Source organism: Anser brachyrhynchus (assembly GCF_964034855.1).
Source record: "Anser brachyrhynchus genome assembly, chromosome: 24".
In the NCBI taxonomy this organism is placed as follows: Eukaryota; Metazoa; Chordata; class Aves; order Anseriformes; family Anatidae; genus Anser; species Anser brachyrhynchus.
Genome location: NC_137717.1, coordinates 4,845,964 through 4,871,359, shown reverse-complemented (window position 1 = coordinate 4,871,359; position 25,396 = coordinate 4,845,964). Strand labels below are relative to the sequence as shown.

Here is a 25,396-nt window from a genome sequence, read left to right as displayed (position 1 = left end):
TATGTAGAAAACTGTAAGTCAGCTAGCTCTGAGAGTGTCAGAGATTACCTCAGTGAGAAGTAGTTGTTAGAAGGGAAGCTGTGGTCATCCACAGTCTGGTGCACTGAAGTTAGAAGATGAATGTAGATGTGGGGAAGCTGCTTCTACATTCTGGTGCAGCAGCCCAAATTAAAAGTTCAGCTCGCAGTGAATTCTTCAAAGCAGAGAGCTGTTTGCACCGTCCAGGGTGAGATGAGAAGGAGAGGCAGTTAACTACAGTGGATGCAATAAGCTATTTGCAATTGCAGTTAAAATTTCTTCTTAAGCCTTTGCTATACTTCAGATGCTTAATTTGGATTCAGATTGCAAATAAATTAATAACACAAATGCTTTCTGGAATGGCTGTGTAAATAGGCTCCAGATTAAATATTCTTTCTCCCTTCTACCATTTGAAGATGAAAAGTTACCTTTTGGGGAAGTCTGGACTGCTGACCTCGTGCTGACACAGGCAGAATGATTTTAGCTTTCCTGGCTGTTTGTTTCTGCCAGCCCTCCTACACTGGGCTGTGAAGGGGATTCTTTTGTGTTTGAATAGAGCTCATTTCTGCATCTGCTGAAAGATTTGTTCACAGTTAATTGCAACAGACTCATGGTTCAGTGTTTTTCAGAGATTAATTAGAATAACAAGTAAACCTGAAATATGGTGATCATGCCGTTATTGATCTCTGTACCTGTGTCTGTCTATTAAAGCAGCAATCATTTAGTGATAGAATTTTCTGCTATGAGTTGAAAATTCAAAGCATATCTCATGAATGTTCTGCAATAGATTTTCTCTTTAGAAATTAAAAACAAATTTCTCTGTCTTTTTTTTCCTCTCCCACACAGTATCAATCATTCCCACAAGGCCGAAATGGATTTAAAGTTGGAATGAAATTGGAAGGGCTGGACCCTGAACACCCATCTCGATTCTGTGTTCTTACAGTGGCTGAGGTAGTTGCTATTCCTGTCTTCGATTCCAAAAATCCCATTTACATTTAGGATACTTTTTTTTTTTTCAATAAAAAGTAGGAGCATAGGAATAGTTGTATTTTAATTAATTAATGATTAGGAGGATTTCAAAGTGACACTGGAGGAATATTGTTATGTGGTTAAGAATCCATGAAATCCTACTGTCAGACTTTTGCAACTGTATTTCATAATAATAATAAACCTTTTAATTCCATGCAATGAATGAGTGTGAAAAAGAACAATGCAATTAGGCCCCAAGACTTAGTAAATATAAGCAAGTGGAAATTCTGTGTTTCTTCAATTCTGTGAAATCTGTGTCGAGCTGATATAGACGTAAGTGTTCTGCTGCATTTGCACTCTGGATGTTGCAGCACAGGAATATATGGGGTATGGAATAAAAACAAGTCCACTGAAGTTACACTGACCGGTTTTGTTGTCAGCTCCTTGAAGTGAGGAAAGCATGGAAAGTGGGAGATGTAAATGAGGAAAAATAGAACTAGGCTTTTGAGAAATAGACCAAGTCTTACGCTTTTACCTATAAATCCAAATACAGGAAAAACATTTTGTTAGTATTTTTCTTTAGGTTCTGTATGATGATGTATGATAATCAGAGCTCCCCTGCTTATAGGTACAAGGGTATAGAATGCGATTACATTTTGATGGTTATCCGGAGTGCTATGACTTCTGGGTTAATGCTGATTCCTCAGACATCCATCCTGTCGGCTGGTGTGAAAAAACAAGCCATAAGCTGCTCCCTCCTAAAGGTATGGAAAAAAATAAGATGGTGTGCAAGACGCCATAAATTCTAAGAGCTAGTTGTCCTGGCTATGCATGTTTCATTTTTAGTATGATTTCATTGTCGAACTCAATCTGAGTGGCTTAAAGAGAAGAGATGTAATTAACATAGTGAATCACAAAAGAACAAAACAACTTCCTTTTGATGTTCCCAAAGATTGACGTTGTTAGTCAAATTAGAAACTCTTTATTGGGTGAGCTTGTAAACCAAGGAGTTTCTTTCGGGTTCAGAACTTTATTCTTCCTGGCATTCAATTTCCTAGAAATGTTTGAAGGTTGAGATTAATGATTGGACATTATACTGAAAAAGAGAGAGATGTTTTAGCCGAAATGCATAACCCCTGAAGATTGTAGAAGGGCAGTTATCATGCAAAGTTCATATTCTTCCCAGGTAATTTCCATTTCTGAAAAACCAATCTGAATGTAATGGGTCTGTGTAAAACAATCTTTTTATCTCTCTTTCTAGGTTTCAAGGAGGGAGAATTTAATTGGGCTTCCTATTTGAAGAATTGCAAAGCTCAAGCAGCTCCAAAAAGCCTTTTTAAGACCCTCAGCACTGTAAGTGGAGATATTGAATACAAAATGTTTTCAAATGGGTCTGATGCTAAGCAAGTTTTGACCAGAATATTTACATGTTTTTAATATGTTCATGTCAGAGGTACAACCATGGTACAATCAGATGCAAGCTATTTCCTGCTGTGATTTATTTGTAAGATGGAAGCTAGTACAATTTTTTCCTTCCCCCAGTCACTGGCTTTCCAGGCAGAGAATTTGTATTTCCATTCTTCCTTAATACTGGAGGAAAAGATTTACTCTACCATTTGTTAAATATATTACAACAGTCTGTTTTGCTGTGTCCCTGCAGTCAAGATATTTGTGTCACTTTCCTCTAATTTAATCATTTCCAAAATAATTTCTGGTTTCCAGCAGCATGCTCATGTGCGCCATGGGATTTATTATGAGGCTATGGATCTTGAGTATTTTTCATCCTTCACCCACTGTTGTTTTCCTTCTGGTTGTTAGCTTCAGTTTGTTTATAACACTGCTTCCCATTCTGTGTCACTGAAATGACACAAAGTCCACAGCCTGGTGGATTTGGTGCTGCCAATGGACTGAGCGCTGTCTGCAGTGGGATCGGGGCCCAACCATGCAGATTTGTGTCTGGATACTCTCCAAATTTTCCACTAATAAGAGTGGACCATCAATGCTCACGCTTATCCTCAGCCAGTACTTAGCAGCACAAAACTGTGCATAGAATCACAGAATGGTTTGGTTTGGGCTAAGGTGCTAAGGCATTTTAGCCTTTGAATCTGTGTTGTTGTGTACCTGGAGATTCTGTTACTCAGGCTGCACCAGCTCTTTTTCAGAAATAGTAACATTTATTGCCAGAATACATGGAAATCTCGCCTGTAGCTCTCTTGCTAGTGACTTGTGTTTTGGTCTGTGGGTTTCAGGGTTATAACCTGCAACTAATGAGTTTATAACAGTGATTTAAATGGCGTGGGCTAAAATGTGGCTGATTTCCCTTTCCTGATGTCCTGTTCCTCAGCCTGTCACACCATCTGGTTTTCGTCTGGGAATGAAACTAGAGGCAGTGGACAAGAAGAATCCGTCACTGATGTGTGTTGCAACCATCACTGACATGGTGGATAACCGCCTGCTAGTTCATTTTGATAACTGGGATGAGAATTATGACTACTGGTAAACGAGAATCTATTTCTAATATATATCTGCAAGTAGACCGTGGTTTATTTCACTCTGTCACTAATACTAACGTCTCATATTTTAAGTATAGTCACTAAAGCTGGGATCTTAAATCAGCTTTCAAATATCTGAATGATTGTTTGGGGTTTTTACCAAGTGACACTGCCCAGTAGTTTCCCCTGCTGTTTGTGCACCCTTCAGCTGGCTCCGTGCAAAGTCAGTGGGGCTAACCTGAACTGCTAGAGCGGTGTTTGAGGAAACGCAGCTGGTGACTGGGGGCCAGGTTAGGCAGTGTTCATGTTATCCTCCGGCAGAACTGAAGTAAAAAGCAGTAAGCTCCACTGGTGACAAACACCTCTAATTAGTAACATCCTCTCCTCTAGAGCTAGTAATGGCTGTTGGCATGTTTCCCTGCAAACTTACATTTGGAAGTAGGTAGTACTGAAGTCAGTAAAAATCTTCCCATTGGCTTCAGCAGAGTTTAGATAAGGCACTTCCAAAATAGAAGGGGTTGCCAACATTTAGGCTTTGAAGTCCTGACCTGCACTACCATTGTTCTGCATCTGCATCTTGATCCCCGCCCCTCATGCTGGGGCCAGGTGAAGTGTTAGTCTAAAAACCGTTTTCGCTCTTTGGCCCAGGTTTCCCAGCCCACATGAATGGAGAAACTTTCTTTGAATTTGCCTGTGAAAGCAACACAAGGCACATGCTTATCTACATAGCACTGATTCAATCAGTGTCCTGTGTTTTCTCCCTCACCTCCTTTTGTATGATTTATTTTTTTTTCAGAATAGGTACCTCTCTGGTGCCAAGAGAGTCTTTTCTTTCTTTGCCATAAATATATCATCCAGAGCTTTGTAACACTGGTGTTTTGATTAGCAGGTCTTCAGATCTAGTTCCTTTACCATTGTAGCCCATGAAGCTTTGTTTCCATGCCATGTTTTGTTTGGAATTTGGAAATGTTAATAGGAAACACAAGCAAACAAAGCTTCAGAGTAGCATTTGGCTGAAAACATAGTTTTTTTCCTCAGTCTGAAAGGCTGTTTTGGTCCCTTCCTCAGAGCAGATGTGACAAAAGGGGCTGTCACAAATGGACACATCCCCTCCTTTGGGAGCTCAGAAGATGTATATATGAAATAAAACTGGGAATGAGGCAAACTACCAGTAGGTTTCAGCTGGAGTTAATGGGTAACGTGTAGTTCTTGGCAAGATATTGAAAGTCATTGCCCCTTCTTCCAAAGTATGGGTTTCAGTTAGGGACAAGAGTTTGGTTTTTGTTTGCTTGCTTCCTTTGTATTTTAGCTTGGATGGTCTATGTCCAGGCTGATCTGTGGTTTGTATGGCCTGTGGGGGGAGCTTTTTTGTTGTTGTTTTTTAAAGCAACAGACATCTTTTGGGGCAGCTTGAATGCCTTGAAAACTTGGCTTTATACATTCTAACGAGGTAATGCTTGTCTTTTACACCGTGATCACACCCACTGAAAGCATCTGCTACCCTAGCAAAAGTGTATCAGACAGCATCTGAAATTCTTCTTTTCTTTTTGCATTAAAACTGACTGGTGCCAACTTCTCCTCTTTGATTCAGGTGTGAAGCTAGCAGCCCATATATTCGTCCTGTTGGCTATTGCCAAGAAACTGGAACCCCGCTGACAACACCACCTGGTATGTTGAAAGTGAGACTTATTTCCTGCCTCAGTCAAAAAACCTGTAGGCTTTATCTTCCACATAATTACGTATTTGCAAGATTTACAGGAATTTATAGATTCCATTCAGTATTCGTTTCTTTACCGACTGAACAATGTTATTGTTCATACCTTTTGCCACTGCAGTTTATTTTGTTTTACAGCTCTTTCAAGCAAAGGAACAAGGTTTGGTAATTTGCAATTGAATTTGATTTCAGAAGGGAAAGAAATTTGAAGTATTTTCAGAATTTCCTCTAAGGTGAGCTGGAAGAAGGAGGAATCAATATCATGATTTTATAGATAATGGGATGGAATTTCTGAAAATGAAGGAATAACTGAAGCCACATCTCCTTCTGCTGCACTGGAATTCAGTAAATGAAAAGAATGTTGGGCAAATGAAAAAGGACAGAGCCTACAAGAAAACGAGTGTTGTTTTCAGGCAATGCAAGTGCTTATTCACCTTAAAAATAATAAAAAAATAATGTCTGCTGTTTGCTAGATTGACAGCCTTGGAGCAAGAAATTCTGTAATTACTGCATATCAAGTTTAGTAGAGTGGGTAGCACTACAAGCTGCCTCTGCAGTGGAAGAATTTGCCTTAGTGCCTTTTACTGTAGATGCTAAAGGGGTTATAGACCCTTATTCTTCAGCACCACCACCTCTGTTCCTGCTTCTGGAAAGTGCAACAAGGCTGTGGCATGCAGCTCCCCAACTCACATCATGATTGCCTGTGCCCCTAAGAGAATCTGCAGTCAATTCTCATTTCTCTACTGAAAGATTTATGTGCAGCAATTTGCAGACTGTCCTATGCAATTAGTGATTAGGTCCTCCTGCCAAAAGGAAACAATATTGAGGGTAAAAAATACTGAAATAGGGAGGCGAAAAAAGGTAGAGCAGTTTCTTAAACGCAGCTTAGGAGTTGCTGCCAGAGAGATGCATCCTGTTGTCGTTAGAGTAGCACAGCCATGTAGGTGTCTGGGTAGGTAGGTAATGGTGACAGAGCCTCTTACTTCGAGACTGCTAATTTTATTCAGCTATGGGTGAGTAGGTAGGAGGAGATGAGAAGTTCCTACAATCTGGCAGGCACTCACACACAGAATGGTTAATAAAATAGGAAATTAATTTAGTGATGCCATTGCACATCACAGAATCCTCTGACTAACTTAATTGGCAGCTTTCTCTAGAGAATAAGAATTGATTAAGCTGTACAGAAACGAACTCTTCAGGTTTTTCAGGTCAGGGTTAAAGGCCTGTGTAGAAGCTCAGAAAACTTGCAGTGCTGTTGTGTGTGCTGTAAGTAATGTGTATGAACAACACTTCCCAGTGCCATCCTTTTAAAGTGCTAAGTTAACAAAATAAACGTGTGCTACATAGCTGCTTTTCTGTTATTTATAACAATAGCTGGGTTTTTCTTACTTAAATATTAATTCTTCATTTTTTTCAGGATACAAGGATCCTAAAGCCTTCTCATGGGAGAAATACTTGGAAGAAACTAATTCCCAGGCAGCCCCAGCAAGAGCATTCAAACTGGTTGGTGAATCTCTGATTTTCTTAGGTCAGAAGAGTAGGGGAAACTTCTGTTATCTACCCTTTCTTTCTAGATGTTGTATTTGGTGGTGGTTCGCCATGTCTGTACTAAGAGGGTGAAAGTGTGTTTTTACTTTGAGCCTGAGTTTAAAATCAGCTCTCTGTGTTCTGCTAAAACAGAACACAGAACAGGTTACATGGTACATGGCTAAAAAAACCCAAAAAGCTCATGGAAAGCTCTCTTGGAAAGAATTTTTCACGAAATGTCCTCAGTTTCTCATCAGTTTCTCCCTTAGAAGCATTAAGGGAAGAGCCTTCAGACCCTACAGATAACTGTAGCTTTCAGAGGTACGTGTGAAGGACAGTACAATACCTTGCTTCAGAGAGGGCACTGAGAGGAGAAGGAGATGGCATTTTGCTCGAGGTCTGACTGGGTGGGCAGAGGGGTTCTCCCAGATGACGTGAGCAGGACTGGTGCTGGCTGAGGAGACTCCAGATGCTCCCTTCGCCGGGATCAGAAGTGGGTATCACTGGTCTGCAACTGGGGCTGTTTGGTGAGGAAGGGAGGCGAAGAAGTTGTATGTGTATATGTTTGAAGGGAAAGTGATGTCTGGAATTCCTCCCATTGGTTGCTCTCACCGACATGAGATTTTAAAAACTCCTCTGAAATATTTTCCCCTTGAAGTTGTGTAAATCCCCCTTTCCCTTGGTTGGTGAGGATAAAATGAAGGTAGAGTGAGAAGTTCCTGTCAAGGACTAGCGTGTACCGAAACCGATCTTGGTTCTTGTGGGGAGGAGCCAGCTGTGCCCTCCGCAGGAGTAAGCATACTGCCAGGTGATAGAGCATCTCTGCCAGACTCCTAGAATGGAGTAAGACCATCCCGCAGACTTAAATCTGAAGATTGTCAGATTCTCTCAACCGTGGGAGCTTGAGCTTCAGTTTCGTACAGCGGAGTTCATTGCATTTATCTGGAAGCTCACTGTGAGCAGAAATGCAACAAAAGCCTTTAAAATAACTTCATAAATACATTCCAGAGTTGGTGGTTTTTTTATTTCTTAGCAGTGTCTTCCATGGGGCTGGCTCACATTGCTAAACTTTGCAGTGTGTTTAAAAACTTTGCTAAGCCATCGTGATATTTGCCTTGAATCTTTTTGATAAAGTTAGACTTGAAGGTTAATACCTGCAGCCCTCCCTTATATTTTGTGGGTAAGGTCTTTGGGACTGAGGAGGAAAAGCAATCAAGGAGGCCTCAGATAAGGGAGGTGAAAATCCAGCCAAGCAAGGCTGATAATTGCTAGATTTCAGCAGGTGTCCATTTGAAATTGTTGTAGGTTGTCAAGGCGGGTGTCACATAATAGGCAGAGGCTGGGTTTGCCTCTTTACAGAGCTGTGAGGCCACAGCTGGAGTTATCTGCAGCACAGTGGAACTCCAAAGCATCCCTTGGATTATGGTTTTCCAGAGCTGGGCAGACAGCATCTTCAGCCACGAAGCGCAGCATGCGGAGCACCTCGGAGGCAGCGTGCTGGGTAATGAGTGAGGCTTGTCAGTAGGATGAGTTTGTTACCCCCAGCGTAGGCTCAGCCTTTTTCTGAGCTGCGTTCGCAAAATCCCAACAGTGCTGGAAAATGGGAAATTTCAGAATACAAGAGAGAGGGAATGCAGCAACTGGTCTAATGCACGATAGAGGAACAACAGAACTTGTGTTGTAGAGACAAATATTTTGGAAAGATGATAAAATTCTCCATGACAAAAAGAAACGGTGGAGTGCAACCTACTTAAAACTGCCACTCTCCAGTCCTCAGTAATCTCTCATTACAGCATCGCTTCCTCAGATTTTCAGAGTATAAAAGGCGTTAAGAAATGTCACCTGAAGATAATAGGGCTTTGCTCAGTACAGGGAGCCTTGTTAGTATGGATATTCCCTCTTTTGGATTCTTCCAAAATGAAGCATCTTCCCAAGGAGGAATGTAAGTGCCTTGTCTGATTCTCTTCCTGTTTTTCATCAATTTCTGCAGCCATTGCTTTGTTCGTCCAGATATCTGGCTTTGAGAGAACGGTAGAAGGGCCAATTCTGGCTCTCATGAAACTTGGGAGTCTAAATTAGCATCCAAGACTGTTTGATGAAAATGAGACAGAAAAAAAATTGCATTTGATATAACAACAGTTAATAGAACTCTTCCAGGATCAAATCTCATTATTTTTCTGGCGTGGTTGGTCTGAAGTGCAAATACATGGCACGGTTATTGATTTTTGTATTATTATTATTATTTTTCCAGCTAGCAATTACAGGAAATCAGTACATAAAAATACGGGTTGAGAGCCAGAACTGGCATTTCTCACTGAATTATTTTTTAACAGTTTTCAAGAGCTAATGTATGTAGTCTGGAGACACTGATCATCAGCACAAATAGCAGATCTTGTGTCTGGATTTCTGCCTCTTCCTCCATCCAAAAACATAGGAGAAGACAGCTTCATTGTCAGCATCACTATTTCAACCCATTGTCTTGGGATGTCAATTCAAAAACATTCAGAAGCCATTCCAAAAAGGCAGCAACCCTTCAGCAAGACTCAAATAGACTCCTCTTCTGGGCAGCGTTTTGTTCTCTAGCACTCACACTCTTTCCCCAAGAAAGTCAGACAATGTTGGCTGGCTCAATAAGACACTCTTACAACTAAATGCAGTTTAGATTGCTTGGCTTCTGATGTACCACGTGGCTGGAAGCCTGCGGATAAAAGCTTGTATCCAGGTGAAAAGACTGAAGGGAAACTTGAGGTTTGGAGTCTGTAATCCCCTCATCTCAGAAGCAACCTCCTTCCCTGTACCCAGCTGCTGACAGCGAAAAGGGTAAGGAAGATTGCGAGGAAAGAGTGATGATATTAATCTTTTCGTTAACCTGATCTTGTTCAAAGACATGATTTAGAACCGTCATTTCCCCTGACCTTTGTGTGCAGAAGTGAAGAGGGGTGTTCTGAATGAGTGCCCAGTGCTCCATAACCCCCAGGTGAGGAGTTCAGAGGAGGAATTCACAGTCCTTCAAAAATAAATGGAAAACAAATTGGTAAACGCTGTCTGTTACATAGAGGTTTACATCCGCAGGTGCTGCAGAGGGCACACGTCAGGTCAAAGGGCATCCTGGAATTTTTACAAAGTACTGTGACCGCCGGGGTTTGAGGCAAATGGTAAACGAGCAACTGTGGGCGTGAGACTCCTGTGGCTGGAACTGTTCTCATGTCCCAGCACTGTTCCCCAGTGCCACAGTTTTCAACAACTGGTAACAAGCAGGTGCAGTTATCATAAGAAGTAGATGGCAGTTAGTGTTCTGACCCGTGGGCTCCTGGTCCTGCACCATTGTTGCAAGAGAGAGGCTTAAGCCCAGGCTCAGAGCAAAGATCTGAAATACCTCTGGTTGTCGTGGAAGTGGGGATTTTTGTACCCTCTTTACTCTGGGAAGGAAGAGGAGTGTCTGGAATTGCCAGGTTACAGTTAAGGCAAAATGTCTGTGCCAGAGGAAGAATTTTGCAGTGCACTGAAGTGAAGTCACTTGTTTCCCAGCCCAAGCTCCAAATGAAGGTAACTCTGTTAGTATCCGGAAGCAGAGGTGGCTGCATCTGATGCTAAGAATGATTCTCTGTAGTGTAGTGAAGGGAGGTGTCCCACAGCGGCATTTCAGGCATTCCGATGTGAGACAGAAGCAAGCTGGCCAGCATCCTTGTCAAACGTGAGGTAGTCTCTCTGCCATGTTGAGCAGTTTTGCTGTCAAGACTGTTCAGTCTGTGTATTAGTGGAGATTGTGGTCGTATTTGGTCTTTTCTGTCAAGGAAGAGCCTCTTGCACTGACTGAGATGTTCCTTTGCAGTGGGAAAGCTCAGGCTTCTCCTTGAGTAATTTTGGACTTCTGACAAATGGACAGCCTATTCCTTTAGAAAACTCTTACTTTAACCTCTGAAGTAGTCTGCCATATGAGGTCAGGGGCCAAAGCTGCAAAAACATTTGACTGGTATATGAAACATCCAGTGCGTTTTATTCAGAGAAGGCGACTAGTTGTGAATGCCCTGACTTTTTAGCATTCTGCTTACGATCTTGTCTTACAGCGTCCTGCTCACGGATTCCAAGTTAATATGAAGTTAGAGGCTGTAGACAAAAGAAATCCCATCTTGATAAGAGTAGCAACGATAATTGACAAAGATGACCATCGTATTAAGGTATGACCTTGCTTTGAAGTGCAGAGCCTTTCTGCTGAGGAATGCAGTGATTGGAAGGACAGAAAAAATACCGTTTGATATGAGAAGCAGCAAACAAACACCTTACAGATGATGGAGCCTACAGGCCTGCCCAACTAGAAATGATTTCTGTTGTTTTGGCCTATTGAAATCTGATGGAATTGCCTGGTATTGTTAGTTACTGTTTTAATGTAACTATTTTGAAATAAGATTTGACAGAATGATTTCCCATCTCTTAGCAGTTTCTGTGTGATCTGTATGAGTGAAGGCAGCATTAATGTTCTGCTGGTGGGAAGCTACCTGACAATTTTTTCCTAACACATTTAAAAGAAAATCAAAAGCAAGTTAAGCCCTGGTCCGTGTGGGAAGCAGCTTCATTCACCAATATAAATTAATTACACAGTTGCATTTTAACTAATTATTTTCATGTTCATATATTGCCAGAAATGCATTGGCTTCTGAGAAATTAGATATCAGTTGGCTAAAGTGGAGCCTGCACTGATGGGGGCTTCTTGGCCACAGGTCTCCTTCCTGAAGGATGGTCAGGAGTGGAGTTTGCTTCCCCTTAGCCATTTGATTCTCAGCCTCATCACTGTGACTGCCAGCTGAAGTCAAGTTTTGCCAGTGTATAGTGGCATGACACTCAGCTCATATACCTTTTTTTTTGCAACTTTGCCATATGAGCAACCCATTAGCCTTTAAACAGCAGTGATCCTTAATTTCTGTTTGCCTGAGCTGGATCTGAACAACCATTACTAGTCCCTTCATCCAGTGGAAAGTTCTAGCTTGTTTACTGCAAAACTTGCCAAACTCATTGGCTTTTATGGTGTTCTGGGATTCACAGAAAACAAAACAATTAAATAAGCAATTCTGTTTGCATATATTTAGTCTGGAGTGTGCTGGAGCACCCAATGGTCTGTGCGTTCTTGCAGACCTTCTGATTTGACTATGTCACCAGGATCTGGTTGTTCCCTAAAAGACAGACAAAGGGGTCAGGAAAACAAATTGAGCACAAAGAATAATTGTGCTTGACTGAAAGATTGAATGAATCAGCTCCAAGTTGAGCAAGGTGAAACAAAGGGGGAAGTTAAAATAAAAGCTGAGTCATATCCTTAACTGTATCTCTCACTGAGACTCTGTGCTTCTTTTAGATACATTTTGATGGCTGGGACCGTAATTATGATTTTTGGGTCGATGCAGACAGCCCTGATGTTCATCCAGTAGGCTGGTGTGCAAAAACTGGACATGCTTTGCAAGTCCCTCTAGGTAATGTAGATGACCTCGTTGTTGTATTGAATAATTTTCCCTAAATGCAGTCTGCTCTTCAGTTGTATGAAACTTTTTACAAATCTGTTTAGCTTTTTACAAACCCGTTTACCTTTTTTAATTCTTATTACCAGGTGCTGTTGATCCTGTGGGAACTGTGGGACAAGCGTGTCCTACTCCAGGCTGTCACGGTATTGGTCATGTCAGGGGACCACGATATGGAACACATTACACGTATGTATATGAGATCTTATAAGGGTTCTGTCTGATGCTGTCTGTAAGAGTAATGCAGCAACAAGCACCTGCACTGCACTGAAATTATCACTGGGTGTTTGTTCTGGAGATAGCTATTAGTGCAATTGCAGCTCCCTCTTGTGTCTAAATGCACTGTTCCACCATAAATTCAGTTTATACCGGTATAATCATTACAACTGCAATACAATCTAGCATAGATGAATTCTCTCCAATTTCTATCTTCCAGTATTACTGAGGGAATTTCTTTTGTAAAATAACATACCCAAGAACAGGATGCAAGAAGACAACTAAGAGGGAGAGTGTTGGTAGATTATTATACCGTAAGGAGAAAGAAGAGAGTGCTCATGTTTTGTGGTTTGCCTTTGATTTCTTATGTCTTCTTGGAAAAGAAAGGTTTTTCTTGATTAAACTATTCTACAGAGCAAGAAAACAATCTCAAATGGGAGGTCTGAAGGTCCAGTAGCATATAATGTGGTAAAGGATTTTGAATTGTTCAGAGTGATAGTTGCAGGACTGTTTTGTTTCATGAAATACTGTTCAGACAAGCAGGCTACACAGGAAAAGCTGTTGTTATTCTCTAAGATGACTCTGAAAACATGACTTTGATTTCTAAACCTGCTATTTGGTCCTCTGCTTGCCCACACCTTAGACTGGGTAATGATGCCTCCCTTCCAGACATGTTTTGGCCTCGTTTTTTCTGTGTTTGTTGATGTATATATCTGCCTGAGGCTGGGAAGACTGGTTTTAGAAACAGGCATCATAATCTATCTCTCTCTTTTTTTTTTTTTTTCTTTAACTCAGGTTAGTTGGCTGCCCATATTCTGATGTGAACCTCAGCAGAGAAAACTCGTTACAGGACCGCCTGAGCGGGGAAAGACCTTCCCCTGGCAATAGCCTTCAGAAAGCCAAGAGGATAGAGACCCCTGCCCCAGTCCTGTTGGGAACAGGAGAGTCTTCTCAGGAGGACTCTCCACACTCCAGGTGAGCTGAACCCATTTCCTGGGCAGGTACTAGGGAACAAAACCATTTTACAAGGCTGACAAACACAGGAATTGGCAGAGAAGCAGTAGAGCATTGAGTTCATCTGTCTGTAATATTGACCCATGCCCCAGACACTCAACACAGAGCAGTGCACTTTTATACCCTCATATGCCTTAATAGGTTTCTTGATTCCTTAATCCTGCTGCTCTGGTCACATTCCAACAAAGGAAATTGCATTCTGTCTCCATAAATTTTTCTTTGCTATTTCAATTTAAAGTATATTCTTTTTCTTCATTTCCTGTCCTAAAACTGTCAAGCAAGATTATTTTGCACTATTAAACTCTAACTGCGATCCACCCCAGAGCCTGTTGCATTACACTGGTAGGTGTAATGGCTCCGTATGTATCACTTGGCAAACAAGTGGAGTTCCTTCAGATATTTTATTTTCTTACGTGAAGATCTTGGAATTGAGTATCATTGAGGTAAACTGTGTAGTAGTTCAGTGGCTGCAGGAGGCAGTTAGGCTGTCATTGGGACAAACCTGGCCAGGAATGCTTTCACTGTTGTCACCTACAGTCTGTAGGAATTCAGTCTCTCCAAGGCAATCTCTGGTGATACTTTAGGTCTTTTCTGTATTTTAAGGCCTATATGCATTTCAAGGTTTCTTTGCTTTGCTTAGATTCATAACGTTATTGAGGTATGTTTGGTCAGACAAAAGGAACACCTCTCCCCTAAAGTGTGCATGGCCAGGCCAAAGTTTGCCTCTTCTGATCCCAGTAATGTGCTGGGATCTCCTTTTGCTATTCTTAACAACAGAATTGATTGCATTTCAATGGCACTGTTACTTGAAAATTTTATCAGGAGTTTTGGGATTCTCCTAGAATAAATGGCAATCTAGAATTGCAGTATATTTATGTTTTTCTAACCAGTTCATTTCCTGATAGTGGGAGCTTCAAATTCAGTATGCGAATCTTATAACTTCCTGCTGTTTGTCCTACCTTGGTTAACTGTGTAGCTCTATTTATGCAGCAAACTCAGCTGTGGAAACTGCCTTAAATGTTATCCAGAGGAGTCAGGGTTCCAAAATCTTAAATCTCTTGATTTCACCACAGCACATACTTCAGTGGGTTTCTTGTAGCTGCTGGGATCAGAGCCTCAGTCCACAGGGGCTGATTATTTCACATAATCTCTCTCAATCCATGCTACAGTAAAGCACTTTGTACTGTGCCAGTAATGATGGTGGGGGAGAGGAAGGCTTCCACCACTAGGTGGTAGTTGTTACCCTCATTTGCAAGAAGCTGCCAGCTTTGCCTCTCCTCTGGGAAAAGGGAACAGAGGATGTCAGCTTAGCTGCTATCATTTATCTGTCTCTCCAGAAAATCTGCACAAGACAGTGAAAAGTCATGTCAAAGCAGTGTTCACAGTCTGTCGGAACAGTCTGAAAACAATCAAGAGAAAGACCGGATAGAAGAGGAATCATCTGCAGACATCAAAGCCAAACCGAAAAAGTAAATAAGATTTTTGTGAGGTATTTTCATGGATTAGTAGTTGTGCCTCTTGATGCTTCTGTTACATAGGAAATACAGATGTAAATCAGGAGCTTAGAACAGCTCAGTCTGATCAGAGGTTTGCAGCACAGAGTTTTAGAATGACATGTTGTTAAGTCTCCTCCTTTCCTCCTACTATTTCAAGGACTTTCTTTCCCATTGTGAGCTCAAATCTGAGTTGTAGCTATGAACTGAATATCACAGTCCTTAGCTTAGAGAAGAGAGGCCAGGCACAAGTAGTTCTATCGCTAATGGTAAGAGGGAGATAATTTTGGTTGCTAAATACACCGTTAATCTCTTTCTGTAGAGGAGTTTGTGTTATCACTTTGTGTTATCATTTGAAATGTTTTGTATTTAGCAGTTACATCAGTTTGTGTTATCATTTGAAATGTTTTGTACTTGATGCTTTCAGGCTTGGATGCTCACATGCCTATATAAAGTTCCAGCTGGCGAAACAGGAAAACAATGGGAAAGGTTGGTTGATTTTTATTTATTTTTGTGTGTGTTTGTTTGCATGTGCAATTTACCAGACCCCCAAGGACAATTTAAAACTCTACAGCTTTTTTTGTTGTTGATTCCATGATCAAGAGAGAACATACCCTGGAGATGATGATAATGGCAGTCTTTTTTCCTTTAAAATGAGGAAGAAGAGTAAAATTGCATAGAAGTATAGGGTTTTATACTTTTTAGAGTGAAGCTTTGTATTTAGTAACTGAGAGGACGAGCCTTCATCATCTGTAGTACCACTGCATACTCTCCTGAAATGACAGGGGGAAGTTGTTCCCTCGTCTGCGACCATTCTGCTGGTAGAGTGAGCAGAGGTGTCATGGGAGACACAGACAAAACCTGGCAGATAGTTGCTAAGTTCGGTCAACTTCTTGCAGTAGATTCCCCCTGGGTATTCAGAAACATGATTAGAATCATTTAGGGTAACTTCTTGAAGATCCTCCTAAGGAGGAAAAAGAAAATCAAATGGAAAAACAATGTCTTTTTTATTCTGGTACTTGACAGGTTAAGTTTTAAGAGAAGCTTTCTGATATCACTTTGGCAAACCATATGCTTAACTTTCAGATTTACTATAAAAAGCCATTTCAGAGAACCGAGCTGACCAGGCTTTTAGGAGGATTTAACATGGTAATAAGTCTCCAATCAAAAATAGCTAAGCAGGCGCAAACTGGGGCAGGTGCCTAGCTTTTTTTTTTATTTATGTATTCATTTTTACCTTGTGCTGACTTCTGCAGTCAGAGCTAGAGAGTCTGCCAGCTCTGAGCTGCAGTTGCAGTTGGCAGGGAAAGCTGTCTGCTTTCCCGTCGCATTTACCTTAAGCAGAGTGATGGAAATCAGTAGAGGGAAATTCTGCAATAATCCACTGACCTGTAATTTCGTGATTGCCCAGAGCTTTCATCCCATCTATATTTAAACTATTAGGACACCGCTTCCTTCTGAATGGAAAATAATTTCTGTCGATCGTGGTTTGGACACTTTCCCCGAGGATCTGGGCTCAGGGAAGGAAAGGGCTTTCCAGTTCGTGTTGCTGTGAGGCTCCCTCTCCCTCCAGGTGCCTGTCACTGTTCCCGTGCACGCTTTGCAGCAGGCACGCTTTTTGTTCGCCGTGAGCTGCCATGTTATCAATGTGACTAAAGGTTTAATGGTGACATTCGGGGTGGAGAAGGGGGTGAAATGAAGAAAAGCCAAGCTGTAAGGATGGGGAGGGAATAAAACGAATAGGGAACAGCCTGTGATCGAGGCAGTGCCCACGCAGCAGGGATGTGGCAGCACAGAAGATCCTGGCACGAATGGGACCTCCTGGCATGGGGCGGGGGGGTGAGGCCAGCTGCTGCCAGCCCCTGGGGACACAGGGAGAGACAAGGTGAGGAGCAGGTGACAGCCTCCCAGGAGTGATGTCCTACGCCATGTCATCGCCAGCAGTGTCAGCTTCTGCACTGACGAGCAGGCTTTATTTATTTAAGTTTTAATTCCCCCACTCTGGTCTCGTTATTAGAAGTAGAGACCCGTGTCTGATGCTGTCCTGCATCCCTTAGTGAGGTGGAGATGAAGTAAGGCGACCCAGCAGGGGACAGAGGAATAACCTTGCATCAGACCAACCTTTGCCTCTAGCACATCTTTCGCCTCAGCTGGTGAGGAGCAGGCAACCTGTCAAAATGTGCTCGTTCTTTATAGCACTGCTTTCGCTGTGCTTTACAAGCAGCGCCTGGCACACCCCACAGGTCCGTACGCACCATCCTGCAAACGCCGTTCACGATAACACCGAATAAATCTGAGGCAGGCAGCAGCCCTGTCGGTGCCGTGGCTGGGGAAGGTTTATGAAAACGGCAGCAAAACGGGACTTCGGTACCACTGCCGCGGGATGGCGCCTGGCAGCCTGCACAGTGCCCGCCGGGGGGCGAGGGGACGGTGCACGTTACCCCTTGTAAAGCAGAGGAATGCTTTCCATGTTGTTTCCATCCTCTGCTTCACTTCCTGTTGTATAACCGGGCAAATCCCTGTAGGACCATGACTCTGCACTACTCAAATGATCTCATTAGGGAGGGGTGATTTCTTCTGTCTCTCTCTCTCTCTTTTTTTTTTTTTCCTCCTCCTTGATTTTTTTTTTAAAGCCTCCATCACTTGACACATGAGGAGGGAACTGATGTCTGGAGGTAACCTGCAGCACTCCTGGCCTGGGAGCCTCCTGGGGAGGCGGCGAGCCCAGGCCATCAGCTGGCATGCGTGGCGCTCCTCGCAGGCTGGCTACAGCTGGGAGCTGGAACGATGCCGTTAGTTTCCAGCTGAAGATGCTGTTACCAGAACTCCTCCACCTTGTCAATAAAACGCTGCAAACATCTTCTGTGTTAGCAGCGTGACATCATTTTCCCGGGAAGAAGCTAACGAGCTAACGATAAAGCCTCCAGCCTGGCAATCTTATCTTATCTTACCTTTTTTTGGTTTCTTTTTCTCGGGAGGGTGGGGGAGAACACCCTGAGAGCTGTGTGCCCTGCAATAGCAGTGCCTGGCTGCCTGCTTGTCCTGCCTTGCTTTTTCCTCCAGACTGTGACCCTTCCTCCTCTTTTGTTGTAATCGCTCTTACTTGAAGACTCGCTCTGACTTGTCTCGTTTCCTTTTCCAGACCCTGATTTCGATCTCCAGCAGGCCCTCCACCAGTCCATCTTCATGCCTTCCCTGACCTCTAACCCGACCCACCGCCTCCATCTCTGCTGGGAGCAGCACTGCAAGCTCTTGCCGGAGGTCTCGGGCCTCACAGCCAAGCACGTGGCCAAATGGACTGTGGAAGAGGTGAGTTACCTGCTACCTGCTCCGCTCTCGGGTGCTGGAATGCCAGAGCCCCCTTTCTGGAGCGCTGATTAGAAGGCATCTTTATTTTCTGTGCCTCCCTAGGTAATGCTTTGCCATTTGCCTTGCATATGCCATAGCTGACTCAGCTAGAAGTTGTACCTGAGTCCTTTATGAAAGGAGGGGAAAGATCTCTGTTAACCCTCTGGTGTCCGTGGCTTATTTCAGTGAATGAGACTCTCTTTTTTTATTTACCCCTTGATCTTTCAGTGCTCAGGCCTGAAACACGATTCTGACAGCAGATTCTGTTTCTCTCTGGTCTCCCTCCCCCTCTCCTGTGACTTTCCTGCTTATTCACTTTTACATTACAGATAATTCCAAACTGCACTGTGCATACCCACTCCTCCCACGTCTCCCTGCCTGTTTCCCCTGGAACAAAACTGCCCACAGCCTGACCTGATTTCTGACAGAGGTAGCTGTGCAGCTGGGGATATGTCTCTGCAGTCCCAGCTCCTGAGATGTCTCCTGTAATTAGGAAGCATGTGAAAATGCTGGTATCTTTTGTGGGCTGAGTAGCTGGTTTTTGCCTTGATGCCTTGGGCATAAATAATATTTGTATCTCCACTCGGGAAGTGGTGACAATTTGGATCCTGGCGCTTAATCACAGGCCGTTTAATTGAAGAGAAATGTGCTGTAATGTTGCGCTTGCAAGGAAGGAGATAATCTGCAAAGCAGGAAAAGGTGCCATTCTTCATGATGCATAGAGGATCTTCAGAGACTTTTAAAAAGTGCATTTTCCCTAAGTGCCTCTTATGTCAGATAAATCCAATCTTGACTTTGTTCTTCATGCTGGAGGACTGGTTGGAGTCCGGTGGGATTGCAGAATCACAGGGGCTGGGAACCACAGCAAATGTGAAGGCAGTAGAGCAATTAGTGTGGCTGGTTTAAAAACTGGCTATTTTTTTTTTCTTTTTTTTTTCTTTTAAGTTTTAATGAAAATGAGTTAGAATTAAATTCATAGCAAGGAGGAAAAAAATCTCTCTGGAAGATTTTCTATTTGTATCCTTCTGAGAAAGTTTTCGCTGTTTTTTTGTTTTGTTTTGTTGTTTTTTTTTTTTCCAAAAGGTCTTTTAGTAAATCAATACAGGCAGGAGCAGCTAATCCTCTGACATGAAAACAATCAGAATCTCTTTCTTTTGGACAAAACATGGAGGTTGTTTCATGGAGGAGCAGAGACAGGATACAAGCCAAATAAAATTTGTCCTTTACAGTTGACCTTTAAAGCAACTGCTGGGTAAATTTAACTGGGATATTAGTTTGATAGCAGATGAATGTAAGTAGGGACCACAGGGCATCGATGCAGGGCATAGTGGTGTAGTGATTCACAATCCAGAACACAACGAACTGCTTGAAACTACTGATGATGCGCTGACTACCAGTAGGAGTGTGAATGGCGCATTAAAAAGATCAGCTGCAGCACCACAACAGACCAGCTAAAGTCATTACAGGTTTTGTCTTGAGTTTTGGTAAAGTGGATCGGGTTTTGCAAATCCCGTTCCTCGCAGATTCCCGTAGGAATTAATTTAGCCCTTGTAGGAGCACTTGCAGGATCGGCATGTGCAGGGCAATGTAGCCGCAAGGTCTGGAAGATGAAAGCAGTAGGACTTCTCTGTGTTTTAGTGAGTCCAAAGTAGATTTGATCTGTCGGTGTTTGGGCTTCTAACATCTTCCTGCAGGGCAAACACTTGCCTATGAGTTGTGCTTTGAACTCCGCTGCACAAAGGAGCCTATTCTGCTGATGTGAAACAAGAGCAATGGGAGTGTAAAATTCTCCTTTGGTTTCAGACTGAAGAACTGTTTTTATTTTATAAAACCCACATTAAGGAAAAAAAATCTTGCTTTAGTTCTCTGTTGGTTGAGAACAGCTGAAATGACAGAGCAGCAGCAGTATTTAGGGACCCTCAAGCTAAGAAACCGTTGGTAACACTGAACAGTTCAACAAGGTTAGTTACTTTAATGTAGCTTTGTTATTTATTGAAAGCTTCCTATCATGTTTTCAAAGCACAGTTAGTGTAGGGTATTGAATCACAGGAGAACATTAATATGTGCCGGAGCTGAATTGTTCATTAGTTAATCCCGCATCAGATGCTAGTACCTTGTGAGGGGACTGTCCTTGTGCTAATTGCTTGTGGGTTACTGCATCTGAGTTAAACCCAGCTCCTATCCCAAAAAATACCCCTGAAAGATATTCCATTACGGTGCCAATTTCGATATATCATATCTGGGATCTTGTTATCACCCGTTGCATGGAGATTTAAGGTGCTCTCAGAGTTACATAGCACAATTGCCCCCCCACTGGTATGCAGTCGTAGCGCAAGACAGTTCCACCAGATAGCTCTGAGGTTATTACGTGAGGTTATTACCGGCAGGAAAGGCAGGCAGGAGTTCACCTCCTCAAAGGAAAGGCCCTGGTCTGCCTGATCCCGACACATCTGACCTGTCCGACACATCTCCTGCCCTCCCCAGCCTCACCTTTCCCTGGGGTAAGTGCTTCACTGCCGTGATTGTGCAGCTGTGCTGGGGTCCAGACGAGTTTGTTCCAGCCCGTGGTGCTGCTGTCCTGGCCTTCTGCTGCTCCCTTTTCCCCCAGCTGCTGTGCCTTAGTTTTTGGGGACTGTCCTCTCTGGCGGTGGCACGGGCCAGGTGGGCCACCTGGCTCTGCACACCCAGGGTCTGGCTGACACCCTGGTGACCATCTCTCCTGTATTCTTCTCTTGCATCCTCCTCCTTCCTCCTTTTTCTCAGTTTCTAGTGAACCCCAGGACCATTATTTGTTTAAAAGGCGCCTCTGGAGCAGGGTGCTTGCTGTGTACATACAAGAGACTTCTGGGACAGATCAAAGCCCCGTCACCCTGACCATGACAGTGGCCAGCAGCGACTGTCCAGGGAAGGACAGAAGAGCAAATCAAGCTCAGAGCATTCCCCTGAAATCTCTGCCAGCCTCTTGATGCAGCAGACCATGAGGGGCACTTACCGACTTGCCCCCAGGGGTCCTACTGTCATGTAAATTCCGGAAGATACCGCCCTGCAGAGGCATTTTCATTTGTTTCTTTTCATTATAAGGAAAGGGAGGAGCTCAAAAGAAAATGGAGTAGTATTTTGTTACTTGTTTGCACTTCTACAGAAGAAGATTTGGGAGTCGTTGCGTGCTAAAGCAATTTTAGAGGTTCTCTTTAAAATGGAGCTTTCCCTCCTAGCACCGTGTAATGGTGAAACATGAGAGGAGAGGAAGGCTCTGCTGGCAGATTGCGTAACAGAAGCAACGGAGTCAGAGCTGCTCACCAAAAATCAGCTCTGCCAGGGTGGAGCGGAGCCGGAGGGCAGGCTGATAGCTCCCTGCGGGTGGAACTGGGGGAAGGGAATGAGCACGAGTGGTGGGATCAGCTGCAGATGCAACGACGTGATTTAGGAGAGAGTCTGACAATCGTGAGTTAAAGGGAAGCTCATCTTTGACAGTGACCCCTCCTAACTGTTTGTCTGTTTGTGTTTATGGAAGAAATGTCACATCTGTAATAACTCAAATGAATATGCCTCGTGAAACAGAGCTGTTCCTGCAAGGGAGCATCCAATTAGCATGGGATGTTTGATCTGATTATGCCTCAATATACAAATCTTCTGTGAACCAGTGAAGCTACAGATGGAGAAGACAATGCATATTAAGTCATCCTCCACTGCATTCAGGATTGCTTCTTGCACTAGTTAGTGTTATATAATGTAATCCAAGGCTTGCTTGCATGTCTTAGAGGAGATTATTCCAAATGTTAACAGATTTCCTGCTTAGAAAGGTTTTCTCTAATATGAAATGTAAAATTAACTTATTTAATCCTGTTGGTTCCATGGATCCTCTGCATCTACCACAGATTAAATAAAACCCAAACTCCTCTCTTTCATAGCTCTTCTGCCTTCTGTGTGTTGGTAAACCAGGAATACTCACTCGGTTGGTTGATCTTCTCTCTTAAAGGGTTGTCATAGTGGGAAATTGTCTGTATCTTTCTCTTTCTAATTTTATTTTCTGATAATACCATAGAGGAAGTAAAGTTGTGGCTGGGTTTAAAATAGTCTATAACCATATGCACTTTTTAATCTGTAAAAATAATAGTGATGTTTTATAAGGACCACTTGGAGCATTGGAGAAACTGCTCTCTTAAAGGAAGAGAAGTGGTCAAATGGCAGTATGGAAAGTATTTGTGTTGCAGCAACATCTCAGTAATATTTTCATGTATGTCCTTCACCAATGGGAGAGTTATGAGAATTAAAGTTTGAAAAATTCTTGCATACAGAACTCACGTACAGAAATAAGGCCTTTATACTTGATGTCCATTTCAATCATTCACGTTTCTCTTCTACATCTAATTATAGGTGGTGAGCTTTATCCAGCGTCTACCTGGTTGCAAAGAACAAGCATCTGTGTTCAGGGAAGAGGTAAGCCAAGCCTGCCATGTGCACTCCCAAATGCAGTGCTGTGACACTGGTGGGTCTGCTCCGTACCCCTGCTGCTCCGGAGTTACGGGGCTGACTGCACAGACATGCTCAGCCTTGTCATTAAGGAGCCTGTGGCATTTAGGAGGCAGCTTCGGCATCAAGCTCGATTCCAGCATGGTTAATTGCATTCTGCTGCTTTAAATTTCCCCTCCAGTTCCAATCACTTAGCTTATGCTTAACATCCTGTCTTGGACTATGGCATAGTGTTTCTGGCATCGTTATAAAGATGTCCTGTTGGAATGGTGCAGCGAAGATCTCATCTGCTCCCTCTGACGAGAACATATGCCTGCTCCTCTTGGTGAGGCTGGCAGTCGTAGGGTTTCTTAGGAGCCACTGGCTTCTCCTGAGGACCGAGGTGGGAGCAGGAGAAGGTCCTTGCCTTGAAAAGCAGTTGCTGGGAAGTCAGTGTCGCCTGCATGCGGCGTGTCCTGTCACTGCTGCCTCGTGCTAGGCTGGTCTCTGGACTCTGCTCCCTGTTTGTGGTGCCTTCGCTGTGGCTTCTCAGAAACTGCAGCTAGTGCAGGATACGGTTGTCCTGTTCCTTAGCACGTCCTGTCACCGATGGTACGATGCCCAGGCTCTGCTGATTGCTTTGGCTTCCAGTTACGATGCAGGTACAACTTGGAGGTTCTGTGCGAGCCCCTGATTAATATGCACAGACATGCCTCCCTTCTGTCACCACAGCTCTGCTGCTTTGATGCTAAGAGCTTGAGGGAAGGGGTTGTGCCTTCTCTGTATTCTGCGAGGCACCGAGCGCACCCTCTGTACTGAGGAGAAGCACTGCACGCTGTAGTGACTGTAAAGGGCAGGTTTTTAATAGATGACTGCTCCCCAGAGCTGGCTTCCTTTCAGGATGAATCAGGCCGTAGTGCATTTTATGGGATTTATGTCTCTGTATTTTGTTTTCCCTTATTTAAAAACACACACACACACCCCAAATAAAAAGCAAAATAAATTGAGGCTTGCAAGAAGCACTGTTCGCAGTGTGACATTCTAGTGGAATACTGTTTAATTGAATATAGAGGGAATAATGAAATTTATCTTACTGAACCAGTCCTTCGGTGTAGCTGAGTGTAAAAGATGCAGCCTGATTTCTAGTGAAGTTGCGCTCAGAAATGAGGGCTTGGTGAGTGAGATGTAAGTCTTGTAATGAATCCAACCATTCACAATTCATTTTATTTCTTCTAGTAATAATTTAAGTGGGTCCTGAGCAAGGTGGCTGTTTTCTAGTTCAGAGAGCAGCACGGCCTTGTTCTATTTTAATACCTTATTTTCTGCAACCTCCAAGTACGACTCGCCATGCCAAACAAGAGGGGCTTGGACTGTTTTTCAGGTTTCTGCTCAAACTAAACTGTCAGTTTGAAATTAAAACCCTTTTAGCAGTTTGGCTTTGGCGAGAATTCAGGTGTGAGTGACAGGACTGCTGGCCTCCACCAGGGTTGTCCATTAGCTGTAATCAGGCCTTTGAGTGCTCTCAGTTTAGGATAAATAAATCCCTTGCAGACTTCTCTTGGTGGGGGGGAGAGGGATAAGTTGCTGCGTACGTTACGAATGAAGAGAACAAATTGTGCGCAGAATTTTAAAAACCATCCAAATAAGACAGAACAAAGAAATGAATAATAAAACCACAGGCAGTGATAACGGCGCTTGTTTCTAGGACCAGTTCAGGGAAGGTCTGTTTAAAATAAGCATCTTCGAGGCAATGCAGTGAAAGTGAAACACGGTAATAATAATATGGAACTCAAAAACATTTTGAAATATAGGACTGTTTTCCAGCAGCTTTCTCCTGCTCTTGACTCTTTTTATTTAATGTAAGCAGCAGTCCGTCTATTTCAGGCTATTTTTAACATGGCCATTGCAGCAGTGTAGACTCCAGGCAGCTTGTAAATAATATTCAATGAGGTCGTGTGGCTGTCTGTGGACTGGGAGCCCTGCTGTCATTTCCAGTGTACGTACTGGGAGGTAAAATAACTTGCTAACAGTCGCTTGTGTGGCCAGAGAGGAGGAAACCAAATCTCCCGTGTCCCAGCTTTTTGCTTTAATTGTATGTTTGTCCAAGTTTATTGAATGCATCCTTTTCCGCCAGTTGTTGGCATTCAAAAGAATTCTAGTTAGGAAGGCTACAGGGACAGAAGAATTGTTATTCTTGATCAGCTGAGTGTCTGGTGGTGTCTGCTGGACTGGTGAACATCAAGCGAGAGGAGGAGATGGCTGTCGGTCTCTGTAAATGGACTTTAATGGAGTAACATAGAGACACATGTATTGTTTGTCTGTGTCCATTAATCTTTGGCTTCTTCCCTGCAGCATTTGGGGTTTATGTTAATTATATCTTTGCTGTCTCTCTGGATGTCCTTATGATCCCAAGTACATTTTTAACCTCTTAATATGTTTTTACTCAGTGGTACCTAGAGCATCCCTTATTTTCACAAGGTAGTGTGTTTTTGTATTGCTTGCTTTGAATCTAATTGAATGTCTCCTTGCTGATAGATTAAGAGAGTGTGTGTATAAATCCAGACAGATTCCAGGTCTTTACTGTGCCGTGTTTTACATAGCACATCTCTTTTACCTTATGCTGAACAAGCGCATTTAGTGTCATTG

At 43.1% G+C, this 25,396-nt stretch overlaps 1 protein-coding gene across 9 annotated transcripts in view; it reads left to right on the top strand.

The window, feature by feature from the left end:
• LOC308182312 (lethal(3)malignant brain tumor-like protein 4) overlaps nt 1-25,396 on the top strand; it is a 57,551-nt gene that overhangs the window by 20,753 nt on the left and 11,402 nt on the right. For 8 of the 9 annotated variants that reach the window (XM_080566713.1, XM_080566712.1, XM_080566711.1 and 5 more), the window contains 14 exons: nt 865-969; nt 1,616-1,751; nt 2,249-2,340; nt 3,332-3,483; nt 5,071-5,147; nt 6,611-6,696; nt 10,788-10,898; nt 12,068-12,182; nt 12,317-12,416; nt 13,239-13,418; nt 14,795-14,926; nt 15,378-15,439; nt 18,093-18,259; nt 22,676-22,738. In XM_080566713.1, the coding sequence (XP_080422839.1) occupies nt 865-969; nt 1,616-1,751; nt 2,249-2,340; nt 3,332-3,483; nt 5,071-5,147; nt 6,611-6,696; nt 10,788-10,898; nt 12,068-12,182; nt 12,317-12,416; nt 13,239-13,418; nt 14,795-14,926; nt 15,378-15,439; nt 18,093-18,259; nt 22,676-22,738 (1,578 nt within the window). Of the gene's footprint in view, nt 1-864; nt 970-1,615; nt 1,752-2,248; nt 2,341-3,331; nt 3,484-5,070; nt 5,148-6,610; nt 6,697-10,787; nt 10,899-12,067; nt 12,183-12,316; nt 12,417-13,238; nt 13,419-14,794; nt 14,927-15,377; nt 15,440-18,092; nt 18,260-21,061; nt 21,743-22,675; nt 22,739-25,396 lie in introns of all 9 variants that reach the window. The other variant, XM_080566714.1, reaches the window with a different exon arrangement.